At 36.3% G+C, this 17,928-nt stretch overlaps 1 protein-coding gene across 1 annotated transcript; it reads left to right on the forward strand.

Moving 5' to 3' along the window:
- Positions 1 to 982: 982 nt before the first annotated feature.
- LOC121746744 (diacylglycerol O-acyltransferase 1A-like) lies at positions 983 to 11,464 on the forward strand. The gene is made up of 16 exons (XM_042140668.1): positions 983 to 1,443; positions 2,715 to 2,795; positions 3,014 to 3,087; positions 3,178 to 3,253; positions 3,966 to 4,033; positions 5,095 to 5,218; positions 5,439 to 5,537; positions 5,901 to 6,002; positions 6,092 to 6,228; positions 6,893 to 6,974; positions 7,097 to 7,117; positions 7,645 to 7,707; positions 9,520 to 9,567; positions 9,659 to 9,721; positions 10,369 to 10,422; positions 10,966 to 11,464. Exons 1-16 carry the CDS (start codon positions 1,105 to 1,107, stop codon positions 11,068 to 11,070), a joined length of 1,536 nt encoding a protein of 511 aa, XP_041996602.1. The 5' UTR covers positions 983 to 1,104; the 3' UTR covers positions 11,071 to 11,464.
- Positions 11,465 to 17,928: the final 6,464 nt, after the last annotated feature.

Here is a 17,928-nt window from a genome sequence, read left to right on the forward strand (position 1 = left end):
AGTATTAAAAGAAAATTCGGTTTTTTGAATATTCAAATTTTCAATTTTTTTCGATCCGAAAAACCAAAATTACCCAAAAATTTAAACAGAATCATAAAAAAATTGAATCGAATTTTAAATTTGAATTTAGTTCGGATCAGATATTCGATTTTAGTTGTTTTGCTCACTCCTATGCTCTAATACCATTATAGAAATTAATGAATACTTAAAATCAATAGGCGATAGGTGTAATGGTCCAAATATTTGTTATATTATTACTCGTTCATTTGCCCAACTACACTTTCAATTTACTAACTAAGGTAAATGAGATACATACTTATATTTCAATCAAATAGATGAACAACCAATACTACGTCTATTTATTACGTGAAATATTACAAAACCAAACAGGCTAATTTGACTAATTCCGATTGTGATTTATTACGCGCAATGAAACGATAATACCAACTATTTTTGCACGCATCAATTTGATCTAAAAATATTGGACCTTATTACTATTGGAAGACATTATAATATTCCACAAATAAATATGTACAAATGGTGCCAAATTCAGCATCTTCCGAAGGTGCTGCTACCGAGCCGTAAGAGCATTCACAATGGTAGATGTCCCGGCGGACGTTGGACTGGCATGCCAGACGTCCACGCGGGACGTCCGCCATTAGGCAGCATGCAGATACGGACGTCCGTTGCGGACACCAGAGTTCCGCGGCTTTTCGGGACGTCCGTCGGGATGTCTGTCGGGACGTCCGCCATTGCGTTGACACGACTGACGTCTCGATTTTTTATTGTTTTTTTGTGGATGTCCGCCATTGTCTAATGGGATGTCTTTATGACGTGGCAGTGTAGTGGGATGTCCTTATGACGTGACAAGAGGTGTTTTTGGAAAGTCCGTCGGGATGTCCGCCGGGACATCCGTTCCATTGCGGATGCTCTAAACACTAAGATACGTCACCATAGTCACAAATCAAAGTATGGATGAACATTCAACATATTAAAACCGCCTTATTTTTATTTCATCTCTCTTCAGAAAAATTAATTTAAATCTCTTGAACCGATTTTTTCTCTGAATTTGTACTTGTTTTTCGTTTATCAATTTTCCGCGCGATGGCGATCTTAGGCTCGCCGGAGATCATCGGCGCGACGTCGTCCAGCTCCGACGATGGCGGCGCACACCACGCCACTCTTCGACGGAGACCGACTGCGCTCTCTGTTCCGCCCTCCGATTCCAGCTCTCCGGAGGCTGAGAGCGCAATCAATGACCGTCGCGATGCTGATTTGAGCTATGGTAACGAGGATGAGGAGAATACAGCTAAGGAGAATGAAGTGAGTAGTAATGTCGACGGAACGGACGCCATGGCTGTCAAATTGACATTCAGAGCAGCGGCGCCTACACACCGCAAAAATAAGGAGAGTCCTCTCAGCTCCGACGCTATATTTAAACAGGTAGCTTAAACTTCTTTGAGGTCAGTCATATGGCGTTGCATGAAAATTTTTAGGTTTCCTCAACTCCGAGCTTAATATTTTTTCACTGGAATATATATGAAGGTGAATTCATAAATTATTGCTATTCCGTCATTTATAAGTTATAACCACTGTCTGTTTGCTTATAATCTGCTGCTATTCTATTAGTTTTTTGCCTAATTACTGTAGTGCTAATAAGGATCGAAGATCAGTAACATGCTTGTTGCTATTAATTTGCTGGGATAACTGATCTGAAGAATCATAAGAATAAATTTAACAACAGTCGCATGCATGTGATTTTTTTATGGTTGAACTTTTGATTATGTTTGCCTAATGAGAGAACTACCTTAAGAAATTTTGGATTGAGCTCTTCAATTTTTTTAGCCGTCCTGTATGTAGAATCCAGCAAAAAAGTCCAACTCTAGGTTGGGTGAGGACTTTTCTTTCTTTCAATTGCTTTTATGCTTCATTTCCATTAACCCGTAAATAGAACTTGTGCCAGTATAATACAACTTGTGATAATCTCAATTGAACTGTTCAGTTTTAGACCAGAAACTTGGTGAAATGCTTTGATTTTGGTGTTTCTAGGTTGCGGCTTTCTTCCTTTTTATGCGTGGATAGTTCTTCATATTCGTTCCTATGGGTATTGAGGGTGCAGATCTTGTTGTGGTTGAAAGTGAAAAACAGGAAATTGTTAAAAGTAACAAGCTTCTAGACTTTTGCTGTTTGTATGTAGTTCCTTATTTCTTTGATTGAGTTGGAAAGACTGCTACTGTTGAAGAGTATTTTCTGCTATCTTAATAATTGTAATTTCTCACTAGGGAAGCTTTCATGTTGTGCAGTTGAATCAAATTGGTTCTACGATCATTTACATCAATCCCAATAAAGTCGTGCTACGTCTCTTTGGCATGCACATGTTTTATCATCTCTGATAATATATTCGAATGTGTGGTGTATTTCAAAAAAAGTATAATTCTTAAATCTGATTCAGCAGCATTGGTAATTTCAAACGCACACGAAATTAAATTGGGCTAATAACTATTGTTTGTCGTTCTTGTAAATGCTTATTTGACCCAACTCAGAAAATGAGGCCTAGTATATTCAGTTAAATTATTACATAAAGCATTATGCAGTGTGTGATTTTAAATTTCAACTTCCCTAACCACAAATGTTGGAGAGAGATGTTTATCATTTTGGAACAATTGGACGGGAACTACTTGGTTTTTAATAATCATTTATTTGTCCTCTTGCAGAGCCATGCTGGTCTATTCAACCTATGTATAGTGGTGCTTGTTGCTGTAAATAGCAGACTTATAATTGAGAATTTGATGAAGGTGCGTCTTTCACACAAGGCCAGTTTTTTCCCAAATGAATACTAGTGCTTTGAGTTATTACATGTCTGCTAGCTAGTGCTCTAGTAATAATTGATGCATCTTCATAAAACTTTTACATTATATATTCACCCTAGTTTTTGTTAGGTAACTAAGTATGTACTTGCTACTTCTTAATTGATTTTGTTTTATCTCTATTGTCTTATACTGTCTTTATCCAGTACGGTTGGCTAATCAAAGCAGGATTTTGGTTTAGTTCGACATCACTTAGTGACTGGCCATTGTTAATGTGTTGGTAACTACATTTTCAACCCTTTTATTAAAATTTGGGAGGATTTATATAAGAGATTATCTTAACGGTAGCTTTCTTACATTGTTTTTGCAGTCTTTGTCTACCAGTTTTTGCACTTGGTGCATTTCTTGTTGAGAAGTTGGTGAAACTAAAGTATATATATGAATGGGTAAGTAGATATCAGTTCCTTCTTCATTCTCCCATTTTATTGTTTGGGGTTCTCTTGTAGATTAGTTTGTGTATACCTACTTTCCTTTCAATACTAAGTAAGATGCGTGGAGATTCATCCTTGAATCATCATTAAAATAAGTGAGTATTTGTTCATTTGCACACAAATGAAATTTAAATGGACACAATTTTCCGCCTGAATGTTGCATCTCCGTAGCAGTTCTTTGCTTTACTGTATATAATACCATAAAAAACTTACAGTTGAGTTACAGTAGTATTATTGCAATCTGTCACCCTGAGAAAGTTGTTTTGCTACAGTTGAAAACGTTATATATGTTTTTTAGTTGCTTTTTGCTGATAATGTGTGTTTTACTCTTCAATTAATTAGCTTGGCTACTATTGCAACAACTCTTCTTGGGCTAAAGTTGCGCAAAGTTTAATATGGGTTGATGTGTGGTATCCATTGTAAAGGTTTCAAGGTGGAATAGTATGTCTCGTTGAATTATGATATAGTCCACTTAAGGGTTCAGGGTTTAGGGTTAACCCTATGGACATTTATCCATTTTATAGTGTTTTTCACATTATTGTTAGTTGACCTTATGTGATAAGTGTGACTTAGTGTGAGCTTAACTTGCATTATTGGCTATTGTGCTTAATGGTCCATGAAGATAATAATTAAGAATATAGTACTAGTTGAATTTATTCTGTTGCAGGTTGCAGTTTTTCTACATGTAATAATTACAACAACAGCGATCTTGTTTCCAGTTGTTGTCATTCTTAGGTATGTCTTTTTTACTACAACAGAAGTTGAATATTCATCTAAAATGAGGGAATTACCAAATTAGCTCCTGAGATTGTTTTTCAAGGTTCATATTATATATTCTACAAACATATATACATCTGCAATGTTTGAACTTGCTTTAGTTACTCATTAACTCACAAATCAATTTGGTATTGTTTGATGATATTTCAAGGTGGAAGTTGTAATTATCATTCCTTATTTCAGACACTAATGTGTTCTAATACATGCAGAATTTTAAGTGGTTTTTCTTATCATCAGTATGCTGATCCTTTAACCTAGTTCAAGAATCATCTTGTTTAAAATTCTTCTTCGACGGTGGCCAAAAGACCCGGCTAATATGTATAAGAAAAATATTAAAATGTTCCCATCAATTTCCTCTTAGATTTGACTAGAGAGGAGAATATCATTGAAATTGGACATCTATGATGAATCTGTTTTGCAATTCACTCTTCAAACTGGTGAATAAACAAATTAATACTGTGACCGATGATTTATCAAAAGTGAATTTGAATAGATGGGTCATTTAGTCCACGTTTAGGTAATTTAATTGCCCAGAAACCCATTAAGATGATCTGAGTATGAGTTGAGAAGTGGAGGGTGCTCCTGACATTTTGACATGATAAATTAAATGCTAGTTTCTTACTTCATGTATTGCTAATTTACTATCATGACGTGACCTTTTAAGCGTTGTGGGTTGGTATTACAATTTACAACCAATGGATGGGGTGCTATACGTGCTTCATCATTCACCCTATACCTATTATGTGTATGTTAGAGTTTACCGTTTGCATAATCTTACGAACAGTATGAAGTTGGGATAGTGAATGTTTTAACAGACATTTCATTTCATCAGATTCTTTTGCTTGTTGATTGCAAGTAGTAAGACACACAAATGGATAGAGTTCCTGCATGATTGTTACAGAGGGGGGGGGGATCATTAAAACATTAGTTTTAAGCAATTCTGTAGGGACAAAGGATCTCAGTTGAACTGGTGTAAAGTACAATCCTGATGTGAATATCCTGATTCAATTGCTGCACAGGTGTGATTCTGCTGTTCTGTCAGGTGTTACGTTGATGCTCTTTGCTTGCATTGTATGGTTGAAGCTGGTTTCATATGCGCATACAAATTATGATTTGAGAGTACTAGCAAAATCACTTGATAAGGTAATGAGAACGGATGTTTCTGTTATCTCTCGGTGTATCCTGTCACAAATATTCCCATTACCTATTAATACCTTTATTGGGATAGTAGTCCTCAAAAATGTTTACATCAGGATTGTATTAAACAAGCATGAATGCAGTAGCAACTTTTACTTGAATCCTTTCTTAAAGAGGGAGCCATGCTTGAATATTTTCTCATAACAAGTTTACTGTATGATGTCAGTGGGAAGCTGTATCTAGATACTGGAACCTCGACTACTCATATGATGTTAGCTTTAAGAGTCTGGTGTACTTCATGGTTGCTCCTACATTGTGTTACCAGGTATACTTGCTCTTGCAATTCATCAACAGAGACATCACACTCACTCTTCAATCATTTTTAGTTTAACGCCTTGGTTTCCTGGATGGGGTGCTTTTTCAAGATTGTATATCCAATCTTGGTAGTGCATACTCATTCACCGTGATGAATAAATTCATTTGGAATCATATTCTGCAGAGGGTACAAACATTGGTATCTGTAATGTCAAGTAGCTACATAGAAGAAAACACCATTCTCAGTTACCTAATAGTAAATTATTTTAATTTTATGGACTGTTTAATGCACAGGTCCTTAGCAGCTGTAGAACCTCCACTGTAAGTGTTTATGCTTATGTGATAGTGATTAAGTGAAGTTCTGTTGTTGTAGCCAAGCTACCCTCAAACATCATGCATTCGGAAGGGTTGGGTTGTAAGGCAACTCATTAAGCTGATAATATTTACAGGATTTATGGGATTTATTATTGAACAGGTAATTTCCTTTTCTTCCTCTTCAAATTGAGATCATTCAACTTATATAACTGTGTGACATGGCTTTATAAGGTTTGCTCTATAATGCAGTATATAAACCCGATTGTTCAAAATTCTCAACATCCCCTGAAAGGAAATCTTTTGTATGCCATTGAGAGAGTCTTGAAGCTTTCAGTTCCAAATCTATACGTGTGGCTCTGCATGTTTTATTGTTTTTTCCACCTCTGGTATGTTCTTTGTTCCTAAAGTTTATTGAATACTTTCACGTCAAATTACTATGATAGGTTAATCTACTTACTTTGGTTCAGGAAGTATTATGGTAGCATTTATATGGCTGTCTTTTCTGCTTGTGAATTCTGTTCATTTAGATATTGCTACTCTTTACGTAATAACCATGTATACTGGCTGAAAGCTGAGAAGTTTCTGAATAACTCGTCATAATATGACTAACATGGTTTCTAGAGCATGTATCTCCCTGAAGTATATGAAACGATGAAATTTTAAGCCACCGAAAAGGACCACAAATGTTCTCACTGAATTAGAAATCCCTATCAACCAGTTCCAAGACTCAATTTGGGGTGTTTACTAGTCATGGATAGATATACATTCAACTTCTTTTCACCAGATTTTCCTAGGACACTTGATATTTATTTGGATAAGCTGAAGAGTCGGTTCTCTTTTGCATGCCTCTTTGTGGAGGTAGTTTGGCTGGAGCTTGTTTTAAATACCTTATCAATAATATTGGTAGCACCGATACAGTTCATAGAATATTTCTCTCTCTAAGTTTTGTAGCCTCTATATGATGAGAAACTAGGTTTACCACTTAAATTTAGCTTGTCCTTGTAGCTGCATTGCTCTGATCATATACTTACATGCAGTGCTATGGTATAGGCTAAATATACTTGCTGAACTTTTATGCTTTGGGGACCGTGAGTTTTATAAGGATTGGTGGAATGCAAAGACAGTTGAGGAGGTAGAATACTACCCTTTTCTATTGTCTATGTGCTATTTTCTTTATTAGAACATAAACATGACTGACAATTTTTTGTATGTTCTTACTATGTATTGATTGGACAATGTTGCTGTTGTTGTCAGTATTGGAGAATGTGGAATATGGTGAGCTTTTTAGTTTTTCAGATCTGTTTTATATTGTTGGGGAATATTGAACTCATTGACCGAATTCATCCTTAGAGGTTTGAGCAATTTGACATGTTGAACTAACTCTTGTGCTGAACATCACCTCACAATGCGCATTCTCATCATTATACTGAGTGCTTGCATATCAAACAACTATTGTGACATGGTTGTGTTAGAATTTGGTGGTGGGAGGGGAAATATGAAAGCTGGAGTGTGATGCATGGAATGAGCCTTACGTTCTTATTTCCATTCAAAAAATGTTCTTTCACTGTGTATTTTTTGCAATTTTTATTGGGCTAGCTGGATTATCACTTATTGATTTTCTGTTCTCACAATTATAAACTAGTAGTATTTACGAGTAGGCATTAGTTTCTATTTTGGGATAAATACATTGGAGCATCATATGGCACATAACTATGTGATTTCTGCTGCCATTTCTTAGTTCTACTGCTTTCTTGTAGTTACTATCTTCTGTTGTACACTTTCTTATCTTTTGTTCATCACAGCCTGTTCATAAATGGATGGTTCGACATATATATTGCCCATGCTTACAAAATGGATTGCCAAAGGTATTCTGTTATAATTTGTTTGTTAGTTAAATCAACTTCCTATGAATGCTTGTATAGATTTATTGGCTATAGGCAGTTAGTTTCCCGGTGCTTCCTTATTCTTCAACACCAAATTATCCTATCTATATGCATGATCGTCCTCTTTTATGTGTTTATACATGTAAACATATATATGCACTTTGACATCACTGGTGCAGCAACTTCTAGTTAGTTTATTATGCTTTTCTAGTGTGCCTGAGTTAAGCTCTAACTGAGACTCAAGGGTCATCAGCTTCAACTGCTATCTAATTGAAACAGTGTTTATGTTTGTGAGAATACTTGATACTAGAATTTTGTTATAGGTTCGAACGACCTCTATCCATCCCTTTTAACACTTAAATCTTTCATGTTAGTTGACTCATTTATTTTTTAATCAAAAAACTTTATTCTCTCTCCATCTTAACCTTTTAACACCACTTTCTTAAATCTCGTGGCCAAAAGAAACAACACAACCAACTTGGGATGGAGGGAGTAATATTTAAGTGTTTTCGTCGCAATGATGAAAGACAACTGTCATATTCCAACAACTTGCTTATAATGAAGCCGGTTGCAGTTGTATAATAACCCAAGTACAATGTATAAAATGAGTTAACTACTTAACTTCAAATTTGTGTATTTTCGAAATTCTATATGGTGAGTTAAATGTTTGTCTGACTTTTTTACCCGGCGGGATTCTTTTATATATAAGGAACATAAAATAAATTACATCTACACCATCCATTTTTTAATCTAATGGACCGCATTTGACCTTAGTTTTTATATAAGATTTGGTTTTGATATATATATGGGTGCGTTAAAATGATAACCATATTCATGGTGATAACCTAATAATCTATCATTTTATGGGTCAAAAATATCATTTTTACTAAAAATGATATTTTTTCAGCATGCATAGAATGATACTTTTAATCCATAAAATGATATTCTATTTTACAAAATGATATATTTCGTCCATAGAATGGTAGGTTATTAGGTTATCACCATAAATATGGGTTATCATATGATCACATCCATATATATATATATATATATATGGGGGAGTGTTATATTGCTAACTCAATACTTAATTGCTAACTACAAATTAAATAATAGTCATTAGATATTCAAATCAAGGGCCTAGATCATCAGCCCCGTAATGTCAATACGATCAACAAAAAAAGTCAATAAGGGTATTAAGGTCAATTTACAATAAATTAGTTATAACTAACTTTTGAAAAATATCTCATAACTTTAAAATGCATATAACTTTCTCGATTTAAATTATGATTTCGCACAACATATATCAAATTAAAGATAATTTCATATGGATTCTAACGAGATCTCACTTGCATATGTTCCGATGTCAAAATTTGAAAAAAAAATCGAAAATTTTCAATTTTTTCGTACAGCAACAAATGTCAACATAGTATATAAAATATGTCAATATAACACATGTAGAATGTCAATATAAGCAATGTGCTAACATTCTCAAAGCATTGTGTTATATTTTCGAAACACTATATTGACATTTTCATCCAAAACCCTAATTTGGTAGTTTTTTTTATCTTTTTCGATTTAATTAATAAAAACGAAAATTACACATGGCAAAATTTAGACCACAAGATTTCTAAAATTTTATGGTCTTAAATTAGTTGTAGTTAGCAATTAAATGATGAGTTAGCAATTGATCACTAGATCAAACCATCCAGGTGCAAGTAAACTATGTGAAGCACATCACCATTTACTTGTGTCTCCTTTGTTTATCTTTAAATGACCCCTCAGTTTCTGATGCAGATGGTGGCAGTTTTGATTGCATTTCTTGTTTCTGCAATTTTCCATGAGGTGTGATGACCTTATCATGGTTTATAAGATTTATGGAACTTAGTAAAGCTAGCAGTTAGATATATAACCATGGATTATATGTGCCAAACAGTTGTGCATTGCTGTCCCTTGTCACATATTCAAGTTTTGGGCATTCTCTGGTATCATGCTCCAGGTACGAAATTTTATACTCTGTAAATCTCATTATCCAAGAAGACATGGCACCGTTCTTTGAAGATATTTTGTGAGCTTTAGAAAAAACAACTTATTGATTTGAAGAGGCTTGCCTTTAGAGGCAAAATGTCCAATAGGGCAATGGACATGATTCTATCTAATTGTTACATCACCAGCTTTCCCTGCATATAGTGACTGCTATGATTGTAATGTAGTAGCACAAAATCAAAAGAGACTCTGCAAAGGCAATATGGCCGATCAGGACCAAAAATTCAACTTGGATTATTTGTTTAACATCAGATCCAGGAAAATGCTCAGCTAATAATTTTTTTTTATAAAACTAATATTATATTTTGATATAACCAAGGAACGCATGGAATCAGCAGCTTTCAATGTCGATTGGCATTCCGCAAAATGAATCAACTTACATATCGTGCTGAATTTTTAAATGAGAAAAGTAAAAGGAGAAAGCAGATGAAAATTGATGGATTCCATCATCATCCAAAAAAAAACATGGCAGAATTGCTGCAATGATATTATTCCTTGTCAATTGTTTGTCACCTTAGGCTTTACATTTTAACTCTTATTAATGCTACAAATTACTTGAAAGATAAATTCTAATCTGTCCTTAACTTTGCATTTGAACAGGTTCCTCTTGTAATCGTGACAAGTCACTTGAAAGATAAATTTAAAAACTCAATGGTTGGTTTCCTCTTTCCTATCACATTTACCACTTCTGTTCAATTATTCTCTTATCACTTTCACAGTGACTGACTTGACCTTATGAATTCCCCCCCCCCCCCTCCCAAAATAAAAAGGAAAAAATCAAGGCATAAAAATGTAGTCATTAGTAGCACATTAGGCGTTAACTTGGGCGTTTACTTTTGAGTGATTGGATAAATAGATAGAAAATAAAATAGGTTAATCTACCATTTACTTTGATTGATTAACTAACTTAATCATCCTATCCCTAGCTTCCTGGTTTTGGTCTTGTATAAGGTTTATTTCCTGCACATAGTTTGGAAGAAGTCTATTAGCACGGAGCGGTCTATTTAACATAAGTAGCGGCAGCTTGGTCTCGGATAAATAATCTATAGGAGGGTGTACATGTGAAAAGATTTGTTTGTATCAAATTATATGTTTTACTGATCACAAAATACTTCAATAATTCGTAAATAGCTACAGACATTTTTGCCGTGTATGCTTCCTTTTGCTGTGCTCTTGGTAATTTTTTTTCTCCACTAGGTGGGCAATATGATGTTCTGGTTCTTCTTCTGCATCTTCGGTCAACCTATGTGCGTTCTGCTGTACTACCATGACTTGATGAATCGAAAAGCTAGCGCAAGGTAGGGATAACCATCTTGAAAAGATGATCTTCCAAGTAGAAACCGAAACCCCCAGCTCACCCGAAAAATAAGAAGAAAAGGAAATTCGTGATTCTGCGGTGATAGAGAACATGCTGCATCTTATCTGTGTGAAACAGCTTGGAGTAGTATGTTATATGCCATGGCATGAAGACTTTATGATTTGTTGTAAGGGGATAGGAGCCTATTTTTCAAGGATATACAGAATGGTCTTAAATCTGATCTAGCATCTTCATTTTCGGAGATTGGCTCCAATTTGTACATCTTTTCTTTCTGTTCTATCTATCACAACTTGTAAATTTTGCAAAAATAGCTCGTGTTGTATGTGGACTGTAATTTGATTTCCAGAACTAAATCGTATATTTAGTGCTTGTTTGGTATCCTAGATAAGGCCATAGCCAAGATATATGAGTTATATGCGCTTATTTGACTGTTTGGTAGGCACTTAAAGTCCATCTCTATCTTAAAGCTCATCTTGTGTTATCTCAACGTATGATTCATGTGCTGTGAAAATAGTGCATATTAGTCATTTCGGGGTATTTTTTCTAAATTAGTGCACATTTTGTTTCTATGGCCATTCTTTTGGTTTAATTTGCTTATGTTATAGTACTATTTATATTTTATTCACTTATTTAAAATGTTATTAAACATAGCCCAGCTATTTCTTTTCACAGCAAATTATGTTTAACTAAGTGAAGTCTTTTCTCCACTCGCAATATATTTTATAACATATTGAGAGTAGTGCCTTTGGGAAAAGTCGAAATTTCATGCTACACCAATAAATTTTTTTGACGCATTTACTTGTAGCTAAAGTTGCGAGCTTTTATAATTCTGGGATGCAAGTTGGCCGTGGTATATGTTAGCCAGAATCCTATCTAGCCCAACCGAGCTAGTTTTGACATTCTAGCAATGTGTGCTCATAAATTATGATTTTTTTCGGCTATTGCAAACTCTAAAAATTGTCCCAGATATAATTAGTTTCAAGACACATTTAATTTTGTGTGCTGTAGCTTGTGTGCTAATTTTTTTAGATAGTACTTCCTCTATTAGAGCATTAGTAGTGGGGGCGCCCTAAGGGATGCTCTAAAGCCCGTCCTATGCCCCGCCACGTCAGCACTTTATCCTCCTACCCTTCCACCTGCAGTGGGGCGCCCTATAAGCCGCCCCAAAGGCCGCCCTATAAGCTACCCTAAAGGCCGCCATATAGGTTTCACTATTGTTTTGTTAATTAATTTAAATGTTTTCAAATATGTCAATGCAAAATAATTAAAAACGCCATATAGAGTTGGAGACGGCTCCATGTCAGACAGACCGTACGAATCCGTACTGAATCCGGGATCATACTGCGTGTTGGAGTCGAACGGCCGATATTCGTCAGGGTCTGTACCCGGCCAACGTGCACCACCCCCAAACATCGGACTATTCAGACTTGGGTATTCACCGGAATCCATTTTATAGTGTAATTTGAGTGTGAAAAAGTGAATGGAAAGGTTACAAATGAAGGTGGGGTAGGGGGTATTTATATAAATAATTTTTTCAGAATTAAAAAAAAAAAAAAACAAAATCGCGTTGCATCGTCCGCGCCATCGTCCGCGTCGCCCACAGTGGGCGGACGACGGCGCGGACGATGCCCTATCGTCCGCGTATCGTCCGCGGACGATCTATAGAGCGCGGACGATGCATCGGGCATCGTCAGCGCACCCACAATGGGCGGACGATGGCGCGCCCGAGGCATCGGGCGGCCTATCGTCCGCCCCATTGCGGATGCTCTAACATATGTCACATTTGGTTAATGACACAAGATTTTAGGAGATGTTATATTTATATTAGTGTGTAAGAGAATTTTTTCGAAAAAGAAGAAATGTGACATTTTTTATGGGACAAACTAAAATAAAAAAGTGTGACATCTATTATGAGACAAGTCTATCATGTTGATTTTTGGTAACACTTAGCTAGCAAGGTCTCTCTTGTTTACATTGTATTATAACACTCTCAACATTCCCAACTGTATATGATTTCACTCAATGTAGTTAGGATGTCAATGCTAACTGAAACTAACTAAAAAGAGGGTTATGAAACTATGACAAGTTATAGACTTAAAAAATATAGGGCTACCCTAAACATCAAATGTGTAGGTCCGCCGGTCTAATTAAGACATTCACAATGGTATCCCAATTTTCTGCTTCATTTTTTTAAATTTTAAATTATATACTCTTTTTGTCAATTAATATTAAATACTCCGTTTACTTCTCCTTTTAGTAATTTCTTTCTCCTTACTCCAATTACTTTTTCTTTTCATCTCCCTTTTACTTTTCAATTGTGCGTTAAAACTCATGTCATTCCAATAATTTTTATTCTTTTTGGGAGGAAAAACTTATTTATAATTTCAGTATTTGAAAAATAATAAAATAGGTAGTAAAATAAAATAACTTAAAATTAAAAACTACTATTACAAACATAAGTTTTAAAACTACTACTCCCCCCTCCATGGAAAATAGTCCAATTTTACCGTTTGGGATATCCACAAAAAATTGTCTCATTTCTATAAATGGAAAGTCTATCTCTCACACTTTACCCACTTTTTTTCATCTTTCACACACTTTACTTACTTTTTCTCCATATCTCTCTTACTTTACCCACATTTTCTCATTCTCTCTTACTTTACAAATTTCACATTAAAACTCGTGTCGTCCACAAATAAGACTATTTTTTATGGACACAAGGAGTAATAAAAAAATGTAAACTAAAAATATAGAAAACCCACATTACAATTGATACGAGTATATCTATAGAATATTCTCATATCTCTATTATTTCATATATTATTGATTTAGCATATCTTTCATATTTCTTGATCACTAAGTTAGGTTATTAGGGAGTATTATAAATAGGAGTCTTTGTTATCTTTTAAATCATTCATTGAAGAAATACAATTTATCCTTTTTATCGTCTTTTACTTTTCTCTGCAATTTACTTTATCAAAAACTCTAGTTGAACGATAGTTGGCTGCTCGACGGGAGGATCCCGCGAACGAACCATCATCTTCTCCGCGATCTCACAGTTATCTCTCGATACGAGTTTACTCGTATCATCTGGTGTTTTCATTGTGTTCTCATCCTCCGTCAGCATGTACCAACAACGACAATTCTCAGAGTTGCAATTTTCCAACAATGGATTGCCATATGATGTGCCATCATTCAACGCGGCAGATCAATTTCAGCCCACTCCCTACCACCAGAACCCTCAATTCGGCAACCGTCATACACAACCGCCGCAGCCACGACCCCCTTCCTGTTGGGACCCACCTTGGTATCACGTGCAACAAGAGTACAGATCCTATGTTCAAGAATCCCCAATCGTCTGGCCAACTACCTGCTGGGACTTGCCGAGACAACACACACCTCAACACCACCACCAAGATCTGATCCAGCCGCCTTATGGCTATGAAACAGCGTCGACTTGTGATCTAGATCCCTACCGACGACAACGCAGCCCTCCTGACTGGTCGTCGCCACCGCAGCGCTCACCCTCTTCCTGGTATCCACCGAAGCACCAACGCACAACAACAACTATCAATTATGGAGAGAAGGAATCCGTAAATGGTCCTAATGATTTTTGGGATTCATCTAAATACGAAGAAGACGTGATTGCTGGCTATAGTGAGGAGACTTGGTTTTTGGCTCATGAAATTGTTTACCAAAGTGACACTGTGAAGGGGAAAGGACATGGGAGTACTCCACCCACGGAGACGCAGGATTTGGAACCGGACCTACCATTGGCTGCCTTGGCTTCACAGCTTGAGCGCTTGACCGCAGTTGTCAAGCAATTGGTGTCCCAGATGGATGCAAACGAGCGTCGCTTGAGCGATTCACACGCTGCAATGCGTCCTCCACTAGCCCCAGTGTTCAGCGTCCATCCAGTCCCTCCGTTAAGCATCTCGTACACAACACCGGTATTGTGTCCCCTACAGCAACCGACCGTTGCATCCCCAGCTGTTCTCCGTCACGTTCCACACCAGGTTTTGATGTCGTACTCGCCCGATATGTCATCCTACTCCGCTGCACCCTACGATTTGCAATCGCTCGTGAACCGCGACACCGCAGGCAGCCTGCAACAGCCACATCACTGCAGGAAGCAGCTTGTCGGACCCTTCACCAAGGATGCCGCTCACATCGAGCACCCCCAGTCACGTGGGGGAACTGCACACCCAGCCTCGACCTCCACTAGCCCCGCCCAACGGACAACTGTCAGGTTCACATATGGGTCCCTTTTTGGAGTTGCAGATTGAACAAGTGGTTAAAGTCGAAAAGAAATTGTTAGATGATGAAGGAGATGATGGATCCAGCCCCCTATCCGTCATTGACTCTGTTAAGTCACCATTTGGGTGTATATCGACTCCACTTGAGTATATATCAACTGTATTGAAGAGTAGTGAATGGAAGAAATGCATCAATGGGTCATTACAGGACTTGCAAGAGTCAAATGATCTCTATTTGCATGTTATTTGGAGAAGTTCAAGCAAATTCGGTGATATATATTATGAAGTCCATTTTGTGAAGACGGTGGAGCTTGATATTTTTGTTAAGCTGCTTGATGAGAAGATCAAGAGATTGTCACCCTTTGCAACTCGGCTATCAACTGGTGCTCCTCCATTTGTGGATGTTTTGCCTGAGTTGTCGAGGAATGAGAGATGTGGCTTTGTTCTCGGTGATATCTCTATTAAAGCTCTCATTTTGGACATGTTTGTGGCCGGAAGTGATAAAACGTTCACACTAATTGAGTGGACATTGTCCAAGCTCATACAACACAAGAGATCTAATAATGAGCATTTGCATGCAATTGATCCAGGTGGGGATAACTCCCCAAAGATTTTGTTCACAACAGTCTTCATTTTGTGTTGGTTTCCACCTTGAGGACAAGGTGAATTTCAACCGTGTGGAAGTTGATACGAGTATATCTATAGAATATTCTCATATCTCTATTATTTCATATATTATTGATTTAGCATATCTTTCATATCTCTTGATCACTAAGTTAGGTTATTGGGGAGTATTATAAATAGGAGTCTTTGTTATCTTTTAAATCATTCATTCAAGAAATACAATTTATCATTTTTATCGTCTTTTACTTTTCTCTGCAATTTACTTTATCAAAAACTCTAGTTGAACGATAGTTGGCTGCTCGACGGGAGGATCCCGCGAACGAACCATCATCTTCTCCGCGATCTCAAAGTTATCTCTCGACACGAGTTTACTCGTATCAACAATCTACATTTTTTAGCGCAATTGAATTTTCCATGGCATCGGACACCGATACTTGTCCATTTCAAGCGCCGACTCGTACGTCTCCAGCGTCATCGCGTTGTCCATGAGTCAAATGTTGGGATCTGATCTAATCTATGTCACTATGTTTATGGTTTGATGACGAATCCACTCAAGAACGTTGCAGAAGACGTAGATCAGATGATCTTCTTCTTTGAAGTAAATCCTCAAACACACGAGTGTGAGTATTCATTTGATTAATCGGATTAATTTCTTAGTTAATTAAAACTTGAACAGAAAACTCGACAAAGAATAAAACTCACAATTTGATTAATGGACAAGCTTCTGATTTTCGTCCAACATGTGCTTCTTATATAAACAAACCAAGTCTAACATTAGAAAATAGACTAAAGTCCATTTTTGGTCCGCCGCATTACTTTGCTCCTAAAAAACTTTTTGATCTTATACATTAAGGGTGTGACATTTTAGTTCCAAATAATATGTTTTTGTCCAAACTTAACTTTTTACGTGTTTGACCAAATTAATGATTTAATTATTATATAATAAATCTAATTAATTTAATTATTTTAATATTAAAATTTATAAAAAAAATTACTTAAAACATAAATTAATTAAATTAAAAGGAAATTTACTCTTGGTTGCTGTCCACAATGAGGATTTTCAACCCCCAACATGCAATTCCTTTTACCCTAACTTGCTTGGGCCCTTCTCTTCAAAGATTGGTCCATTGTGTGTTTACTCTTTAGACCACTCGCATGTATTATTTAAATTGAACCGCCACCTAATTTAGTGCGAAGGAATATCATACAAATAATAAGATACATATCCCTATTAGGATAGGTGCATATTTAATTATTTATTTGGGGTTAAGTTCTATTCTAAGCTAAGTAGCTTAAATTGTTGCCATTTACGTAAAGTCAGAGGAAAGCTAAATAAAACCATTTTTCGGAAGATTAGGAAGCATATATACCACGTGGATTTCATATTCAACGCTTTAAATACTTAGTTACTACTTACACAGATATAAATATTGAATTTCTCCAAACTGAAACTCAAGTTCACTTTCAAGTGGTTGACCGTTGACGCACCACATATTTTTGTTTTATGTAATGTGTATCTGTATTCATTTAAGAACACCCACAATGGTGGACGGACGGCATCCGTCCGTCCATGCCAGCGGCATGGAAGACGTTGTCCGCTGCTGCGCTCGCGCCGCTAGCACGGCGCTGCTCGATGCATCGAGCACGTCCGTGCCAGTGAGCAGGTGACGTGTCGACGGCTGATTGAGCAACGACATAGCCGTTGCATTGAATATTTTTATTTTTTTTTTCAAAAATTTGGTTTTTAATTATAAAAATCAATTAAAAATAAAAAAAATATTTTCCCAATCCCAAAAAAATGGTCATTTTTTGCCCATTTTTCTGTATTTTTTTATTTTTTATTTTTTCCCCCAAAATCATCTATAAATACACACATTCATCATCCATTTTCCACATCAAATCATCTCTCATTCATATTTTTCATACAACTTATCTACACCTTCATCTCTCACTCAAAACGTC

Source organism: Salvia splendens, chromosome 9 (assembly GCF_004379255.2).
Source record: "Salvia splendens isolate huo1 chromosome 9, SspV2, whole genome shotgun sequence".
In the NCBI taxonomy this organism is placed as follows: Eukaryota; Viridiplantae; Streptophyta; class Magnoliopsida; order Lamiales; family Lamiaceae; genus Salvia; species Salvia splendens.